Source organism: Vulpes vulpes, chromosome 9, assembly GCF_048418805.1.
Source record: "Vulpes vulpes isolate BD-2025 chromosome 9, VulVul3, whole genome shotgun sequence".
Classification (NCBI taxonomy): domain Eukaryota; kingdom Metazoa; phylum Chordata; class Mammalia; order Carnivora; family Canidae; genus Vulpes; species Vulpes vulpes.
Window position 1 is genome coordinate 37711587 of NC_132788.1, and position 16514 is coordinate 37728100.

General features: G+C 41.4%; 1 protein-coding gene across 4 annotated transcripts in view; it reads right to left on the reverse strand.

The window, feature by feature from the left end:
- The window catches only part of MIPEP (mitochondrial intermediate peptidase), a 172964-nt gene that overhangs the window by 20167 nt on the left and 136283 nt on the right, over positions 1-16514 (reverse strand). Inside the window, exons 17-19 of one of the 4 annotated variants that reach the window (XM_072719822.1) lie at positions 9631-9752; positions 6454-6527; positions 958-3520 (exon numbers count right to left, since the gene is read on the reverse strand). In XM_072719822.1, coding sequence (XP_072575923.1) covers positions 3489-3520; positions 6454-6527; positions 9631-9752 — 228 coding nt within the window. In that variant the 3' untranslated portion in view covers positions 958-3488. Of the gene's footprint in view, positions 1-957; positions 3521-5200; positions 5332-6453; positions 6528-9630; positions 9753-16514 lie in introns of those variants that run through there. The other 3 variants (XM_072719823.1, XM_072719824.1, XM_025996669.2) reach the window with 3 other exon arrangements.

Below are 16514 nucleotides of genomic sequence, written 5' to 3' on the forward strand. Positions count from 1 at the left end.
TTTGATTCCCTGACCTTGATGGTTTTAGGGTGTACTGTTCAAGTATTTTGTACTATGTCCCTCAGTTTGGGTTATGGGTTTGGGAAGGAAGATCACAGAGATGAAGTGCCCCTTCTGTTATGTCATATCAAGGGAACATCGTCTCAGCATGGCTTCACAGCAGTTGCTGATCATGAACACCTGAGTAAGTACTTCTCAGTTTATCTATAAAGTTATTGTAGGGGCACCTGGGTGGCTCAGTGGTTGAGCCTCTGCCTTTGGCTCAGGTCATGACCCCAGGATCCTAGAATCAAGTCCCACATCGGACTCCCCACAGGGAGCCTGCTTCTTCCTCTGCCTATGTCTCTGCCTCTCTCTCTGTTTCTCTCATGAATGAGTGAATGAATGAATGAATGAATGAATGAATGAATAAATAAATAAATAAATGTTATTGTAATTCTTCCTCACCCCCTTCCACATTGGATTCCTTTGGAAGGAAGTCATTTTGCACAGCCCCCACTTACGAGGTGGGGAGTTACACTCTACTTCCTTGAGGGAGGACTTCACCTATATAAATCATTTGAAACTCTTCTGCCTGAGAGATTTATTTTCCTTATTTACTTATTCATCCATTCATTCAATCATTTACATCATTAGAACTCCTGGATATAAATTTTATACTTTGTGTTATATTCCAGTAATTGCCTTATTTATTTTGTTGTGCAAATTGTTACAGCTTTGGCCGCTGGGAACTCTTTTAGCAAGTGTTTGCCTCCCTTTGACATCCTTGTGTGTGTTTCTGAGTACTTTCATATTTTCTGGTGCTCCCAGCTCACACTGTACACTCAAACCTAAAATAAACCATTCTCCAAGGAGCCCTGGTTCCTCTTAATGGAGAATGGTGTGGAACCAAGATTTAGGTGCTGGGTGCATTCATTGCTACTAGGACAAAGAAGATTTTTGTTTTTTAAAGATTTATTTATTTATTTATTTATTTATTTATTTATTTATTTATTTATGAGAGAGAGAGAGGCTGAGACACAGGAGGAAAGAGAAGCAGGCTCCATGCCGGGAGCCCAACGCGGGACTCGATCCCGGGACTCCAGGATCGCGCCCTGGGCCAAAGGCAGGCGCTAAACCGCTGAGCCACCCAGGGATCCCCGACAAAGAAGATTTTTAAAGAAAAGAGTAGTTATCACTATAGATTGTATTAATCTCCCTGGGGATGATCAGGGATGATCTCTTGGAATATAAACTATAATCCTCTGGTTTGTTTCTTGGACAAAAATAATATGTAATAAGCTAGAATAGATGCTACAGGGTAATTGTAGCAAAAATTAATGTGTTTTGAAAACTATAAAGCTTTGCAGAAATGTAAGGTATTACGATTTTAAGCTTAAGGTAAGGCCCTGTGGGCTTCTAGCCTTTGGTTTCATGAGTCAGTTCAGCAACAGGAAAACAAACTGAAGGGAGTTCCACTGTGAATGAACTCATTTATCTACTATTTCTTTTAGTTTTATCGATGTTTGGTCTTTTTAAAAACTCTGTCACGTTTTTACTTTGTATCTCCTTGCATACTGCTTTTGAAGGCAGGCGCTAAACCTCTGAGCCACCCAGGGATCCCTTTCATACTGCTTTTGGCCCCAGAGACATAAAAATGAAGCTGAGAGTTTCCTTTCTGGAAATAAGCAGAGAAGTAAACTTGTTCTGTGTTTGAAATAACCTTCTGGAATGCGAAAGTCGTGGACTTTAACCTTTCTTTTCCCCCACAAAATTCTTTGTGCAAAGGTTGAAGGGTAGAGCACAAGAATGCTATAACCAGAGGCAGAAACATGAAACTTCACTGGGCATCAGGCTTATTTGGCTGTGGTGAGAATCTTTCTCTTGGAAGCATCAAGATTAAAAATGATTATAAACTAAGTTGATAGCTTTACCACAAAAGTCTAAAGGAGCTCTTACAAAAACAGATTAAGGAAAATTTTATTGCTCATCAGTGGATGTCAGGCAGGCCTCTCCAATGTCAATGGGAATAGCTAGGATGTGACATTTAAAACAACAAACCGCAGGCTTTGGGGGATCATTAAGGCCTCAAGACTCATGTCACTTATATATCCCATGTTCTAAAGACCAGTTCGATCTCCAGAGAGAATTTAGAGATCAACTGAGGAAGACATGGGAGTCAGGAGGAGAGGCAGCACAGAAAGAGAATGACCTCTAAGTTTCATTATCTATAGAAATGGGGACCATGTGACCTACATATGGGAACTAAATTAGGTAGCACAGCAGAAGGCACCTAACAGTTTCTCAAAATGTTAGGGTTTTTTTCCTGATTATCTAAGAGATAATTCCGAACCTAAAAACTCAACAAGGCCATTTATTCAAACTTCTAGATGACATAAAACACAAAAAGATAGTTTACAAAGGAAGATACGGGTGAATAAATAATCTGTCACTCACAAACTGCTGCAATCCTATAACTTCTACCCTGACTAGCCATATCATCCCAGTCTTGTATTTGGTGTAGTAAGAAACAATTCCACTTCACAGTGGGTATGAAATATTACTCCCCTGCTACTCACAAACCTTTACTGCATGTTTGTCTTCTAGAAAACCATACATTTTCTGAAATGATTGTAATAGAAACTGAACTTTGGATCGTGTCCACCACAGCACACTTAAAAGTATTCCAGTGTATACTTTTTAAAAATAGCAAAATGAATGAAAATGCTGTTTATTGTTATTGTTTCTTTTAAGCAAAAACTTTAAGTTCTTTTATTACTCAGAAATGTGATACTTAACATAAACCAAAAAATACTGGCGGGTAGCAGATGGCATGAAGAGCAGAAAAACTCTCACTATACAAAGAGTTCAATCTCACCCCAGAGTTCCTGGCAATGAAAAAAGTTGGTTTCAGTCATGTATTGCCAAACTGTTGAGTGGGGGGATTAATAAGTAAACGAATATTGTGTTTATAACATCTACTTTTACATATGCCATGAATGTGTTTAAAAGCAGATGAGGACATAACTTCAATCTGTAGCTCCTTCTACTCCATCTGTTTTATCCCTTGGGTACACATAAGCGCCCCTTCAGAGATGAACTGGGGCAAGAGCTAAGGACAAGCATATTAGAAGGAAATTAAGTTGTGATGCCAAATCACCCCTCTTCTCCTCGAGGGAAGGTGAGTGACTTTCTTAAGAAGTAGTGGAGCTAGGGGCTGCAGATCCCAGGTGGCTGTACCATGTGACCTCCCTTTTTCTCCCAGGAGGGGAATGTGGTTTTAACTACTATTTAACTACCACGTTGTTTTCAAATGGGTTTAGAGTGTTGAGTGGAAACAAATACAGACTCTAGGAAAGGCTTCTGTGGCCCTGACTTGGACTTCCCTGTGGGGCTCCCTGGGAACAGAGCTGAGTCAGCACACAGGGCTGCGAGGCAGCAGCCTTTAACTGATGAACGTGGAGCAAAGGAGAAAAGGAGGAGGAATGCTGTGTTCTCCGGTACTTCCTTCAGACCAGGCTTTGGCCACAAGGGTGCTCATCTGTTGGTGGGACCAGAAAAGATCAACGGACTCAGGGTTAATGACGACTCATTCCAAAAATAGGTCCTGTGTTGTTTTGATTATTCAAAGACCAAAAAAGCATGGCATACTTGATTCCTTTGACTATGTATCATTCAAAGAGCATGAGTACAAAGCAGAGAGGTATTCTGACTCTAAGGAATTGCCTGGAGTTTATCTGAAACATAAGCCTTAAAGCACGGTTAATCAAGTTGTCGTTTGGTCAGGGAGGCACATAGCTTAAAAAAAGGTGTTCTTTCTTTATCTTCTGCTACTTGATGTAACTTTATAACTCTTTACATTTACCTAGTAAGTAGTTAAGTAACATATATAAACACCTATAAAAATTACATTTTCATACAAGAATACTACCTACTGGATTGTTTAAGCTTTTATATCACAACTCTTAGTAATTTCACCAATCACTACTCCTTGGGGCACCCCGGAGTTTGGCTATGAGCCATCCCCTAAGACATTCCTGTTTAGGGGTATGGGCTGACTGCCTACAAGAAAATGAGAAGCCACTGCTGGTCTTGTCTTACAAATCCAGCCCTATAAAGTGACAACAGCCATAATTCCTCTGCACGTCTCCCATTCATCTTTGACATGTAACAAATCATGTGAATTAATGAGATATGACGGAACAACATTAAGAAAAATATTAAAGTTTAAAAGCAGAACTCTCCCATTGTTGGTGTTAACTGGAATCTGAATACTTTATCGTCTCTGGTTTGAACCACAGTCTTGTTTTTCTCTCCCAAGTGTGCGAATTTCAGTGTGGAAAATATTAAGTTTCTTAACACAATGATGTTTCATCTAAAGAACAGAATTTTTAGAGAGGTTTGTTACAACATTCTTGGAAGCCAGTAGAAAAATATAACAGCCAAAGGACAAACATAGAAAAGGATTTGATTTTTTTTCTTTTGAGGGAACCGTATGTATGCTAATATTTATGTGCAGACAGTGTTTAGATCCTGGTCTCAAAGAGGAAAAGCTAAACACGCTGCCAGGAGAGTGTATGTCACAGAAAAGCTACAGGAGGAAGCAAACTGCAACAGCCCTTCTTGACTCACAGTGGGCTTTCTGTGAGACACCACAAACCACCAGCTGAGAAGTACACAATGTACACTCTCGGTGGTTTCTTATCATGAGCCTGGTCATCTCTCTTTTATGTGGGTCGGTCCATGAGGGTCCATGAGACACCCTTACCCTGGCGTCCTGTTCCACAGACTGCTGGAGAGCATTCTCTCTGCAGACAGAAGACACAGGTTTAATTCCTGACTGTTTTACTCACTGCCTCTAACACAGGCCAAAGACCTGACCTGTTTCAGCATCTGTAACATGGGAATAGTGATCCTTAGTACCTTATAGGGGTACTAGACGATGAAATTAGTTGATGCATGTAAACCATGTAAAACCTGCCCCTGGGTGTAGCAGAGTTCAAGACAGGCCATGAAGGAACAAGTGGGAAGAGAGGTACCCCTGGCATACCTTCTGCATCCCAGGATGACAACTCTGAGGCACAGGGTACCGACGGGAGACCAGAGTGATGTTGTGAAGGGCTTTTGTCATGGCGGTTGGGCCAGGCTACCTGAAACTGTAGGCTCTCTGGGTCAGCTGATCTGTTTTCTAAACAGAACACGGCATTGGGCAGATGGTGCCCGGGAGAAAGCACCTTCGTGGCCAAGTTCCACAAGAACCAGGTGTTTGTCTATGAGTCTTTCAGCACTGCCCTCAGCATAGCTCAGCACCATGACAGGGTCGGGCACCCAGGAGCACTCAGCACGTAGCTGCTGAGTAAAAAACAGACGAAGGAAAGGAGTTCTGAGAAAATGGGCAATAGGTATTAGATTGAACAGATCTAGGCAAGAAAACATTGATGTCAGACCCATTGCTATCCTGCTTCTCCAATACTGGATGTTATTTCCTAAAAGCAAAGTTTATCAGCTAGAGAGAGGTGTCAGCTGCAAATATAATTGTTGATATGTTGAGAATATCCAATAATATTCACATTTTCCTTAAAATATCTGTGAGAATATTTTATGAAAAAATGATGGTCATTTCCATCTACAGTTAAATTTTCAGGGAAAATACTTAAATGAAAAAAATTAACCCCCCATATTACACAGGAAAACAAGCATTGTGGTAATCTGGAAGAGATTTTTTCAGTGGGTAAAAAATCTAGCCCAATGCCTTGGGATTTCTAGCAAAGGCTTAACTAAGCTTTTGGAGAAAGAAATAAAGGAATAAGAAAAAAAATGAGTCCTTTAGGCTAAAGACATACACTGTGGCCTGTTAAAACCTAAAGGCAAATTTTCTGATAATTTATGACAAACTTACAAATTTCCTATTAGAGCATTAGGAACGTTTTAAAAGTTAAAACCTGAAATTCATGTTGGAATTTAAATAAATTGCAGTAACTAAAAATTAAATTGTTGTTTGGGATACAATAAATAGATGCTCAGAACAAAGTACACAGCTGAAGCCTCATCTCTAAAGGGAAAAATGTATAGAGAAAATATGAGCAGCTTTTATTATAGATGGTGCAAAAGCATAACTCAAAGATCCAATACTAAAACATAAAGCCCATAAAATGGGAGAGTAGGGAGAGAATGGGCAAAATAGATGGAGAGGACAGAGATACAAACTGCCAGGTATAAAATAAGCAAGTCACAGAGATGAAAAGCATGGCATAGGGAATATAGTCAATAATACTGTAGTAACAGTTTCTGGTGGCAGATGGTAGCTACACTTATGTGTAATATACAGACTTGTCCAAACACTATGTCGCATACCCAAAACTAATACATTGTTATGTCAACTATACTTCAATAATTAAAAATATATATATATATAACCCAGAAAACCTTTTTAAAAAATGGATCATAGAAAAATTACCAATCCTTTTGTTTTACCTTGCACCATGAGCATGGGCTCCTTGCCCCCGCCGTGTGCCAGCATCTCCCTGCGATAACGCTCCCCTGCTGCCCTGTGGGAGGGGAGAGAACACTCTGTTATAGTCCCAGGTCACACTTGTCTTAGTTTCTCAAAACGAAGCCACTGACATCATATTCAGAAAAGCTGTCACCTTGAGACAATTCAGTCCTTTGTTTTCTTGCTTCTAAAACTCTAATTCCAAATTTAAATTATTCTAATAAGTAAAACCGGGTGTGAAATATTTACTGTAAAAGGAGAACTGTATTTTCATCTTTCTGTTTCAGAGCAAGCAATCTCTCTTCAAAGAAAGGATCATTTAGTTTCTGTATTATATAGTTAAGTAAAAGGTATCCCATTCTCCATTACCTTTGGAGTTCCCTTAAAGTGCGATTTGAAATTATTTACACTGAGATGAAACAGAGAGAAAAATAACACTGTGAAATGAAAGTGAGGGAGACAAAGCTGGCAGGAGGGGGTTAATTACACCCCCTCCGGGGCTGAGGGTAACAAGCCTGGGAACAGGAAGTTGACTCCTGAGTGCACCAGGGGTGAAGGCAAAGGCAGGAACAGCTCATCTGCATCTTCTGATGCTCTCTCTCTGCTGGGTTCTATAGGGAACACTATCTATAATAATACTTGCAGGCAGATTTTGGAGAACTTTTACAGATAGAAATTCTCCAACTTATCAGCACCTGGAGACAAGCTATCTAACACTACGTTTGTATTTTATGAAAAATGCAATTCTTTTAATGCCAGATGACTACACACCATGATGCTCTAAGTTACACAAATGCACATGATGTTTCATTCCACTATTTCAGGAGCATCTTTATGTATGGGCAATTTTGTGAACATAGTTTCTAATCAGAAGTTTTGATAGTATTACAGTATCAAAAATATGTTGATATCAAACACTCTGTGGATGCAAAGGCAAAGTGTGTCATGAATTAGGAAACATGGACAGAAGGCTGGGCCCACCCAGGGAGGGGACGGGGTGGCCAAGAGTGTGCAGTTTCCCTCCCCTTGGACCCTGTTCTCAGGCCTCAGGTCTGCACTCCTTGGCTTTCTGGTGAGGCTTCCAGTCTGGTGATTTTTCAGAAGTTGGATCAAAAAGGATCCTTTGACATGGGTTAGAAATTTTCTAGTCCAGTGAGTATTTTTACTAGCTTACTTTTACATGTCTATAAAAGTATGGTGAACTACATGTCTAGGCAAGAATGCACATATAAACAAGATATAAATGCCTGGAAATATATGTATTTAATAGTATGCAGTTTTCTAGTAAAGTACAGTTCCTTTAAGCAAGATAATATTTTCCCTGGTTTATAGAAATCTCCAGTAAAGAATCATAATCCCCCAAACTGATTTATTATAGTCAATTTTGGCTTTAGGTCCTTTGAAAATAATAAAATCTGAAAAGCAGACCAAATGTCTGCAGTGTGCAAAGGGCGGAAGACAAAATAACATGTGGGTACCAAGCTGTAAAACATTTAAAAATTCGATTACATCAGATTCAAGTTCAAAAGGCCTTGGAACTGAATGTGATTATTAAAAGCTAAGAAAATCCAAGCCTACATCAAACTGCATGAAAAGCTGGGGGCTGGGCAGGAGACAGGGAAGGAAAAGGGGTCGGAATGAACAGACCTGCTTTATTATCTAAGTCCAGTCTGTTCACTGGGAAGCCTTGGGCAGACCACTTGTCCCCTCTGAGCCTTAGTTCCCTCTTACAAGAAGCACCTGCTCTGCCAAGGCTGCTGCAAATGTAAAATAATGTGCCACATGGGAACTTCTGGGCACTCTGCACATCCCAGGTGCCATTAATTTTAAACCACAACCACATGAAAGCAGTAAAGATACTAGTCATCATCCACAGCTGCCTGAGAAGTATTTGGATATGTGTTTATTTGCGTGGTGAGGAGATAAAATGCTTTAAATGAATATTAGACCAGATCATCATTAGTGGTTTGCTTTCAAAGGAAGCTCCTTCTAAGGACTCGACGGGACCAGAACTCCCTGACTTCCCCGAGGTTCCCGGCGTTGAGGGAAGCCTGTGAGAATCAGGGAGCCCACTGAGGGCACAATGGAAGCAATCCTGTGCTTCTTCCGTGGCCGGGGGGAGCTTACTGAGATGCAAGGCTGCCCCTCCCAGACCCCACTCTCCCTCCTTCTCCGGCCCACCACTGTGCGTGACCACCTCCATAGTGGGGATGGGGTGGGCACCATGTATCCCTGGCTGAAATCAATCAACCTCCCCAGAGTCCCTAACGGAATTGTTAAAGGCTCACACAGTCACCAGCTGAGCTGATGAAATATGCTCTGGACAGGGCTGAGAGTCACCACACAATTACGTTCATGACAGCTGTGGCCTCTGCTGTTGAACTCCTGCCCCATCCTGATGCTGGCAATGGTGAACAAGGCTGTTCGGGAGGGCACCCAGGAGGCAAGCAGTGGAGAGCGATGCAGGGCAGGAGTTCTGCAACTACCAATGCTAAGGGGTGGTCAGTGGCCCCCATAATGGGATGCCATGGAGGAAATGATCAGGGGAGCCACTCCCCTTCTTCAGACTGCCATTGTCCTACACGGAATGGAAGTGTTCCAAAGTCAGGTGGAGGGGGAGGGGAACTTTCCGGAACAAAGTGGATGCTAGAATCAATAATCAAAGTTTCTAATGGTGCCGCTCCCAAATGAACAACGGTGGCTAATCCTTTGCTGGGCAATAAGAAGGAAATCAGGTGTTCCCCATGAATGAATCCTTGGAAGCTTGCGCTGAAAATAAAGAATACTGTCAAAAGTAACAGAGAGCAGGGTAAAGACAAGGAGGGAGGCTGGAACAACTAAGAAAACCCACCAGGGAGGCATGGAAGCAGAGCAGTCTAGGCCCACTTTGGAGAAGCAAAGAGCTCTCACACAAAGGTCCCCACGGGCATGATGGGAGGGCGCCATGCCATCACCAGCGTGTGGCAACTGTGCGGTGCTGAGGAGCAAGTCAGAGGCTCAGGGCCAGGCTCTGTCACTGGAAGCCCGAGGGAGGCCCACCCGGAAGTCCTGGCAGTGGTGTGGGTGAGGTGGTGTGGGTGAGGTGAGCTTCTCAGCCTGGCTTTAGACACAGCAGGTTGGGGGATCACTAGCATTAGAGAATTCTTCCCCTTTGTTACCTGTTAAAAGGATCTTGTTGAAAACACTCTTTCCACACCATGGAAGCTACTGCCCTGGACATCAGGTAAGAGTAGTACTTGGCACCATAGCCCACAAGATGGCTGAATCGAAGCTGCCAGGCCTGCCAAAACAGAAACATAACACAGGAAATAGTAAGTCTTTGTATTTTCAGATATTATGTACGAGAACACAATGGAACCGCAATAAGGAAATCCGCAAAGGTTTTAATTCAGATTTAACTTTAGAGGGCCGTGTCACTCATGATATTAATATTTTTCCACATTTTATACACTGTTATGGACTGAAGTGTGTCCCTCTCCCCCCCCCAAAAAAAAATCATATGTTGAAGCTTAACCCTAATACCTTGGAATGTGACTGTATTGAAGTCAGGGCTTTAAAAGGGTAGTTAGACTAAAATCAAGCTGTGAGGGTAGGTCCTAATCCAGTAGGACTGGAGTCCTTATAAGAAGGGAGGGATACCAGGCATGGGCTCAGAGGAAAAATCATTGAGGGCACAGCCAGAAGACGGTCATCTGCAAGCCAAGGAGAGGGACCCTGAGGAAAGCAAACCTGCCACACCTAATTGTTCACAAGTTCATCACTGCTGAGATTCATTTCTGTGACAGACATGGAGAGAGGACAGCTCACACCCAGCAGGAGGAGCAAAGATGGTGGAATGGGGACAGCTTTCATATCCGGTGTAGCCTGCCTGTCATTGACACCAAGAGAGGGAATTATGTTATGGGTCTGGCACTGAGCATGTCATTTTTTTTTTTTTTAAATAAGGACAACGATGTTGTTATTGTAAGAAAGGCCATGTGAGTTTTCATGGAAGCATACTGTTCCACTGGAAAATCCTTGTCCTACAACTACTGTTCTTGCTGGGTACCTAAATGCTGAAACACCTACGTTCTGAGCTGTTAGTAATAGGAAGGTTATCCAAGTGCCAGCACATAAACTTAGCACAGCCTATTGATGGTAATGTTACTACAACAGAAGCTAGAATTACCACAGCAGTCCTCAAAAGACATATTTATGACCTAAATTTTTTTTGCTTTTCTAAAACAAACATGCAATAATCCACTGTCTTCTAATGTATGCTTTAGTTGATATTCACATTTTTTGAGGAAGAAAAATTGAAGCCTGAGGTTTTTTTTTAAGATATAAACAAAAAACTGAGCCTTAGTCATAATGACAGATTTATTATTCTTTCATTACTAATTTAATTTCTTCACTTTTTAAATGGAGGTGTAATTGATATATTACATTAGTTTTAGGTGTACAACATTATGATTCGATGTTTGTATGTATTTTGAAGCGATCACCACAGGAAGTCTAGAAGCTCGTTTTTTAACAAAGATAAGTAAGCATTCTCTAGCAAATCTTTTAATTCCCCAGGAAATAAAATATAAGGTATAATCCTTACCATAAACCTATAAACTAGATGAACAAATCCTACCTGATTAAGAATATTAAAAAAAAAAAAGAACAATGATTCCTTGATCACAGTGTGTGGCAAGTTTTAGAACACAGTCTATCTAAGTCTTACATCCACTACACAGGGACTCTAACGGTGAGGTCACAGCGCTACTTACTCTCTGCCTGTGCCCAACACGGTAAGGCAAATATTCTGTCTGGATTGGGCAAAGGAGCTATTATAAAAGAGGGTGTGCTAATGTGGCATTGTGTGTCAGCCATACTTCAATTTTTAAAAAAACTATTAAAAAAAAAAGGAACAGCACAAATAAATGGAAAGTTGCAAATGGGAAAAAAGAGGGGGGGGAGGTGTACTGGAGCACTGAAACTAGTTTTGAACATGAGGCTATCATGGCAGGGAGAAACAATTACCCTGCATAACCACTTTCCCTGTTCTTCAAAATGGCTATGCTTGGAAATAAAGTGAGCACCTTGTGAGTGATGCTTCTTATTGAAGGAAGGAGATGTGGCCCCCATTGGTCCCATGTTGGGCCAACTGTGGAGGGGAGATCCTAGATGTAGGGAGCCACAAGCCAGGAGTGTGGTTTCTGACTCTGTGTAGCCACTGCCAGCACAGGGTGGGTGCGCTCACAGGTTGTTATCTGGGGTCTGTTACAGTAACCAGACCTGGATCCCTCCTCATTTGCCCCAGGCACAGATGCCAGCACCATGAAAACATGAAGGGCACTGGAGCTGAGGCCCCAGAAGCTCAACTGAGGCCTCGCCCCAGATGGGAGAAGGTGACTGCACACTCTCCAGCCAACAGGTACCCTCAGTGGGGCAGCGGGGTGGTGGAAAGTACAGAAAGACTTTCTTTCCCATTCTGTTTCCTATGCAAGTGGTATTTGAATTGAAGGCAAATAGCCAAGGACCATCTATGGGCTAAATTCCATTATGATAAACCTGGAGAAGCTAAATTATTAGTCAAAGGGTTGGGTCTTTCAGAATTCATTTATAAGACATAACAGTTCTGTATCTGTCTTATTAAAAAAGGGGATCTATGTCAATTTTTCTGTTATGCCAACATCTTAATGGACCACTGGTAATCTTTCTCATATAAAGCCACTGATTGGGATACAATGATATCTTTTGAAATGGCATTTCACCTGCTGTTTTAACCTGATACTCCACTGATACTGGTTCTCATGCTACTGATAATGTCAAGGCGGAAGCCTCAAGATTGGAAGCACAGAGTTGAAGGGGTCCTGTCTTTGAGACTTCTTCTTGCTGATCTGCCATAACTAGTTTGGTAGCCTTTGTAGTACAGAGCAGAGTTTAATTTTGTTTAGACTCCAGCTGAATGCAAATTTGTCTTACCTTGAAAGCAGGCCTACTTGAACAGAGGCATTGGATTCAAGCTAAGAAATTTCTAAGTTCGTTCGTGTCATCAGCTCATAACTAAGTCCTCACATAAACAGAGTAATAAAATAAGACCTTTCAGAAGTGTAGAAAGAGACATTGGGATTTGTGCAATGCTCAATTTCTTGAGCTGCCACGGCGTCTGCCTTATAGCAACATGCCTACCTGGATACAGATGTTCTGGCACGATGTTCACCTCGTTGTGTCTTGTTCTTTAATTACAGGTTTGAGTTAGGTACTACACCCTTTCCATACTCAAGACACGCTAGAGAAATTACACCCACCTGACACCTTTCATCAGTGGTTTGCAAGTTTCTGGTAGGCTAAGACCTATGGTTCTACTGCTATTTAACCACAAATAGCTGAATTCCTTCTTATTCACCCTAATATTAAGTCTTTGTTATAATTTCACCCATTCATCAGGAAAAGGAAAGACAGCATTTCATTTTAAGCTCAGGAATTATGACACACTCTTCTTCCTTTGAAGTTGAACCTCTTTTCTTTCCAAGGGACACTACTGGATGGACACCTTCACCCTTCCTTTGAAGTGTAATGTGCGGATCTGGTCTTAAAAACAAAAGACACAAATCCCTTTACAGCGTTTCTTTTATTTTGACCAGAGGTGTAGTCTTCCAACCCTGACACTATCCCAAGTCATGGCTATTACAAACTTCTTGGTCAGACACTCACAGTGATCCCATAGACAGGAATGTGGAGCAGGTGAAGAGTGATCTAGAAACTCTGTGGAGACTATCACTTGCTTTAGAACTCAGGGAAGGGTAGGCTCTTTGAGGATTCTTATTCGCTATAGCCCCTTCCTCATCATGTGATTTTCCTCCATCCAAATGAGAGACAGGTCCAGGAATGGAAACACAGCAAAGTAGCTGGTTATCTACTATCTATTTTGGTTTTGAACGTCAAAGGGGGCTGGAGCAGAGTAAATACTCATTAACTACATGTTCAATGTTCAATGATTGAAGTAATCATTTCTCTTAATTTATATTTCAAATAGCACATCATTTCTTCATTTCTAACTATTTATGTATAAATGCTTTTAGCTAAAATTTATTTTAATACAATCTAATCAGTGACATTATAAATTGAGAACAGGAATGACACCCATTGCCTCTTTGGTGTGTGTCAAATGAACTGAAATTTCCTTAAGAGAAAAGACCACAATACTATGTCTACATCTGAACTCAGCACAGTATGGGGACTACAACAGGAATTCAATAGCCGTCTGCTGGATAAGTGGATGAATGGATGGATGGATTGATGGATGGACAGATGGACAGACACTATAGGAGTCTTTCAGGAAGATGCTCAATGTTATTGAAAAAATAGCCTCTGACTGCAATGAGGAGGCCAGGAATAATATCCGTATCACAAACAAGAGGATATTACAGAGCTAAAAGCAAACTTTGGATCTTATAGTATCAATAACAATTTTTAACTAAATATTTTTGCTACATCATTTGATAGATAATATAAGATTTTTGAAGACACCAGATCTCCAGGTCTGAACTATGTACACAATCTGTGTAGTGTTTCCTAGCATGTGACTTCAATCTCCTTCAAGCTTTGTAGACTCTAAACATTAAACAACGAGCCTAGCAATACCATGCCAGTTCATAAAGGCCTACTGTTCAATGTGTACCCGTTGTTAATTCGGGTAACTAAAAGACAACAAGACAGAAGCAAATTCCTGAGCTAGTCTTTATGGGTAGACCTTTTTGACTTTTTACATTCTCTACACGCAGGGTACCTCTTATGATACCAAATCTGTGGCATCCAAACTGTTCAACCACAGTGGAAAGCAGTAGCAGAAGCAGGTATTTTTCCATCTGCCTTCTCATGTTTATATTCTCTATCTCTCTCTCTTTTTTTTCTAATTTATGATAGTCACACACACACACACACACACACAGAGAGAGAGAGAGAGAGAGAGAGAGAGAGAGAGAGAGAGGCAGAGACACAGGCAGAGGGAGAAGCAGGCTCCATGCACCGGGAGCCCGACGTGGGATTCGATCCTGGGTCTCCAGGATCGCGCCCTGGGCCAAAGGCAGGTGCCAAACTGCTGCGCCACCCAGAGATCCCCTATATTCTCTATCTCTTAATGTATGTGTACGTATACATTTTCTGTGAATCAATACAGACTAGTATTTCTAATGTGATAAAAAGTTCCTATTGACACTTCACCAAAACCTGAGAAATGACTATGCCAAACAAATAGGAATTCTCCATCTGGAATATAAAGTGATTTTAAATGAAACACAGCAACTGTGTCTGACAACCTCTCAGGTGGCCCCCATAATCCCATTCACACCTTTGTGAAATCATTTCCCTTGAGTGTGGGCAGGACCTGTGCCTTGCTACTAGCTAACAGACTGTGGCAAAGGCAATGGAATGTCACCTTCATGGTTAGTTGTGCTATACATCATGTCTTGTCTGGGTAGCAGATTCACTCTAAAAACCCTCCGTGACCTGAGGAAGTTGGCAACCATCCTGGAGAAGCCCACCTGGCAGGAAGCCAGGTGAAGCCTTCCAGATCTGGGAGGAAGGCTTTAAGATGTGGGAATGGCCTCTTGGAAATATGGATGTCCTAGAGCTGAGAGCAAGAAGTCGGGACCCTGGGTCCCACAGCTGCAAAGAGATGAATTCTGCCAATGACCCAGGTGAAGCAGTCAGGCCCTACAAGAGGTTGCAGTTGGCTGACACCTTAGCTGAAGCCTGTGACACCCCGAGCATGGGACGCAGCTATGCTGTGCTTCTACCTCCTGACAAACAGAAAGAGAGGTGGCTATTGCCAATAAGTGTGTGGTAATTTGTTACATGGCAATAGAAAATGTATATTATTATTAATTTCAAAAAGTGAGAATTGTATTCAGAAGTGCCACTAAGAGAAATGAACGCCTGAAAATATGGAAGAAATACCTATATTTTTTAAGTGTCTCTTCATCAAAATCTTTTGATGACGTTTTTATAGATATTTCTGTAAATTTTTATAAATAGTTTAACATTTCCCATCTTACAAATAAGAATCAAGAAAGAGTAATTTGGTCACAGCTACTGGCAGAGATTGTTAAGCAGCCCACCTCATTTCCTTCTTCCTCTTAGAAACAGAATCACACCTTTTCCCTAACACATCTGACCAAGGTTGTGGTCACTCTGGTAGAGACTACCCTTCCCAGGCTTCCTCGAGGGGCAGGGTGGCTACACTACGTTCTCACACGCACAGGCGAAGGGAGGTAACGTGTACAACCATGTCCTTCAAAGGAATGCTGCTCATCCTTCTTCTCTTCCCCCTTCTCTGCTAGCCTTGAAAAGTGAAAACTGGCACCACCTTGGACACAGGTCAAAGCCATATGTGGAGGAGCTACCAGTCCACCAGCCCTATCTGCACACCCTTGCCTTGTCATGCAGGAGGAAATGAACTGTATCTCATTTAAGTCATTGTATTTTGTATTTCCAACTGATGACTACACAGGTCACATGTGTGGAGACAGAATTCACAGCCAGGTGTCTTCCTAAAATCAAAGCCCATGTCTCTTGCTACTCCATATTGCACATTTTAAAGTATTGAACTGAATCATGTGACCTACTGCTTTCCATGAATGGGAAAATTATAATCATCTTTATTTCAAATTCTGGACCCTCAGAACATATTCCTATGTATGACTTGCATGTTTTTACTTAACACCGTGACTGAGAACTTAATTTCTATCATACCAGCTTAAACACATCAAAAATACACCAGGTAGCTATTCTTACAGCTAAAAAGACCTTGTGCAAATGATAATAAGAGTAAGTGTTATAATAAGTCAACAATGTTAACACTTCTGGACTTGAAGGAGGCCTCTGGGACCTTTGAGTGGCCTAGAGCTGATAGCTAGGGAAAAGCTGGCTTGCATATATTAATACTAAACCTGCATATAATACTAAGAGTAAGTTAAAATGCTAACACTCCTCTCCAATATGTAAAAATATTTATTTTCATTACATAAAACCTTTTCCACATTACCATTCAAACTTGATTTCCCAAAGTGCC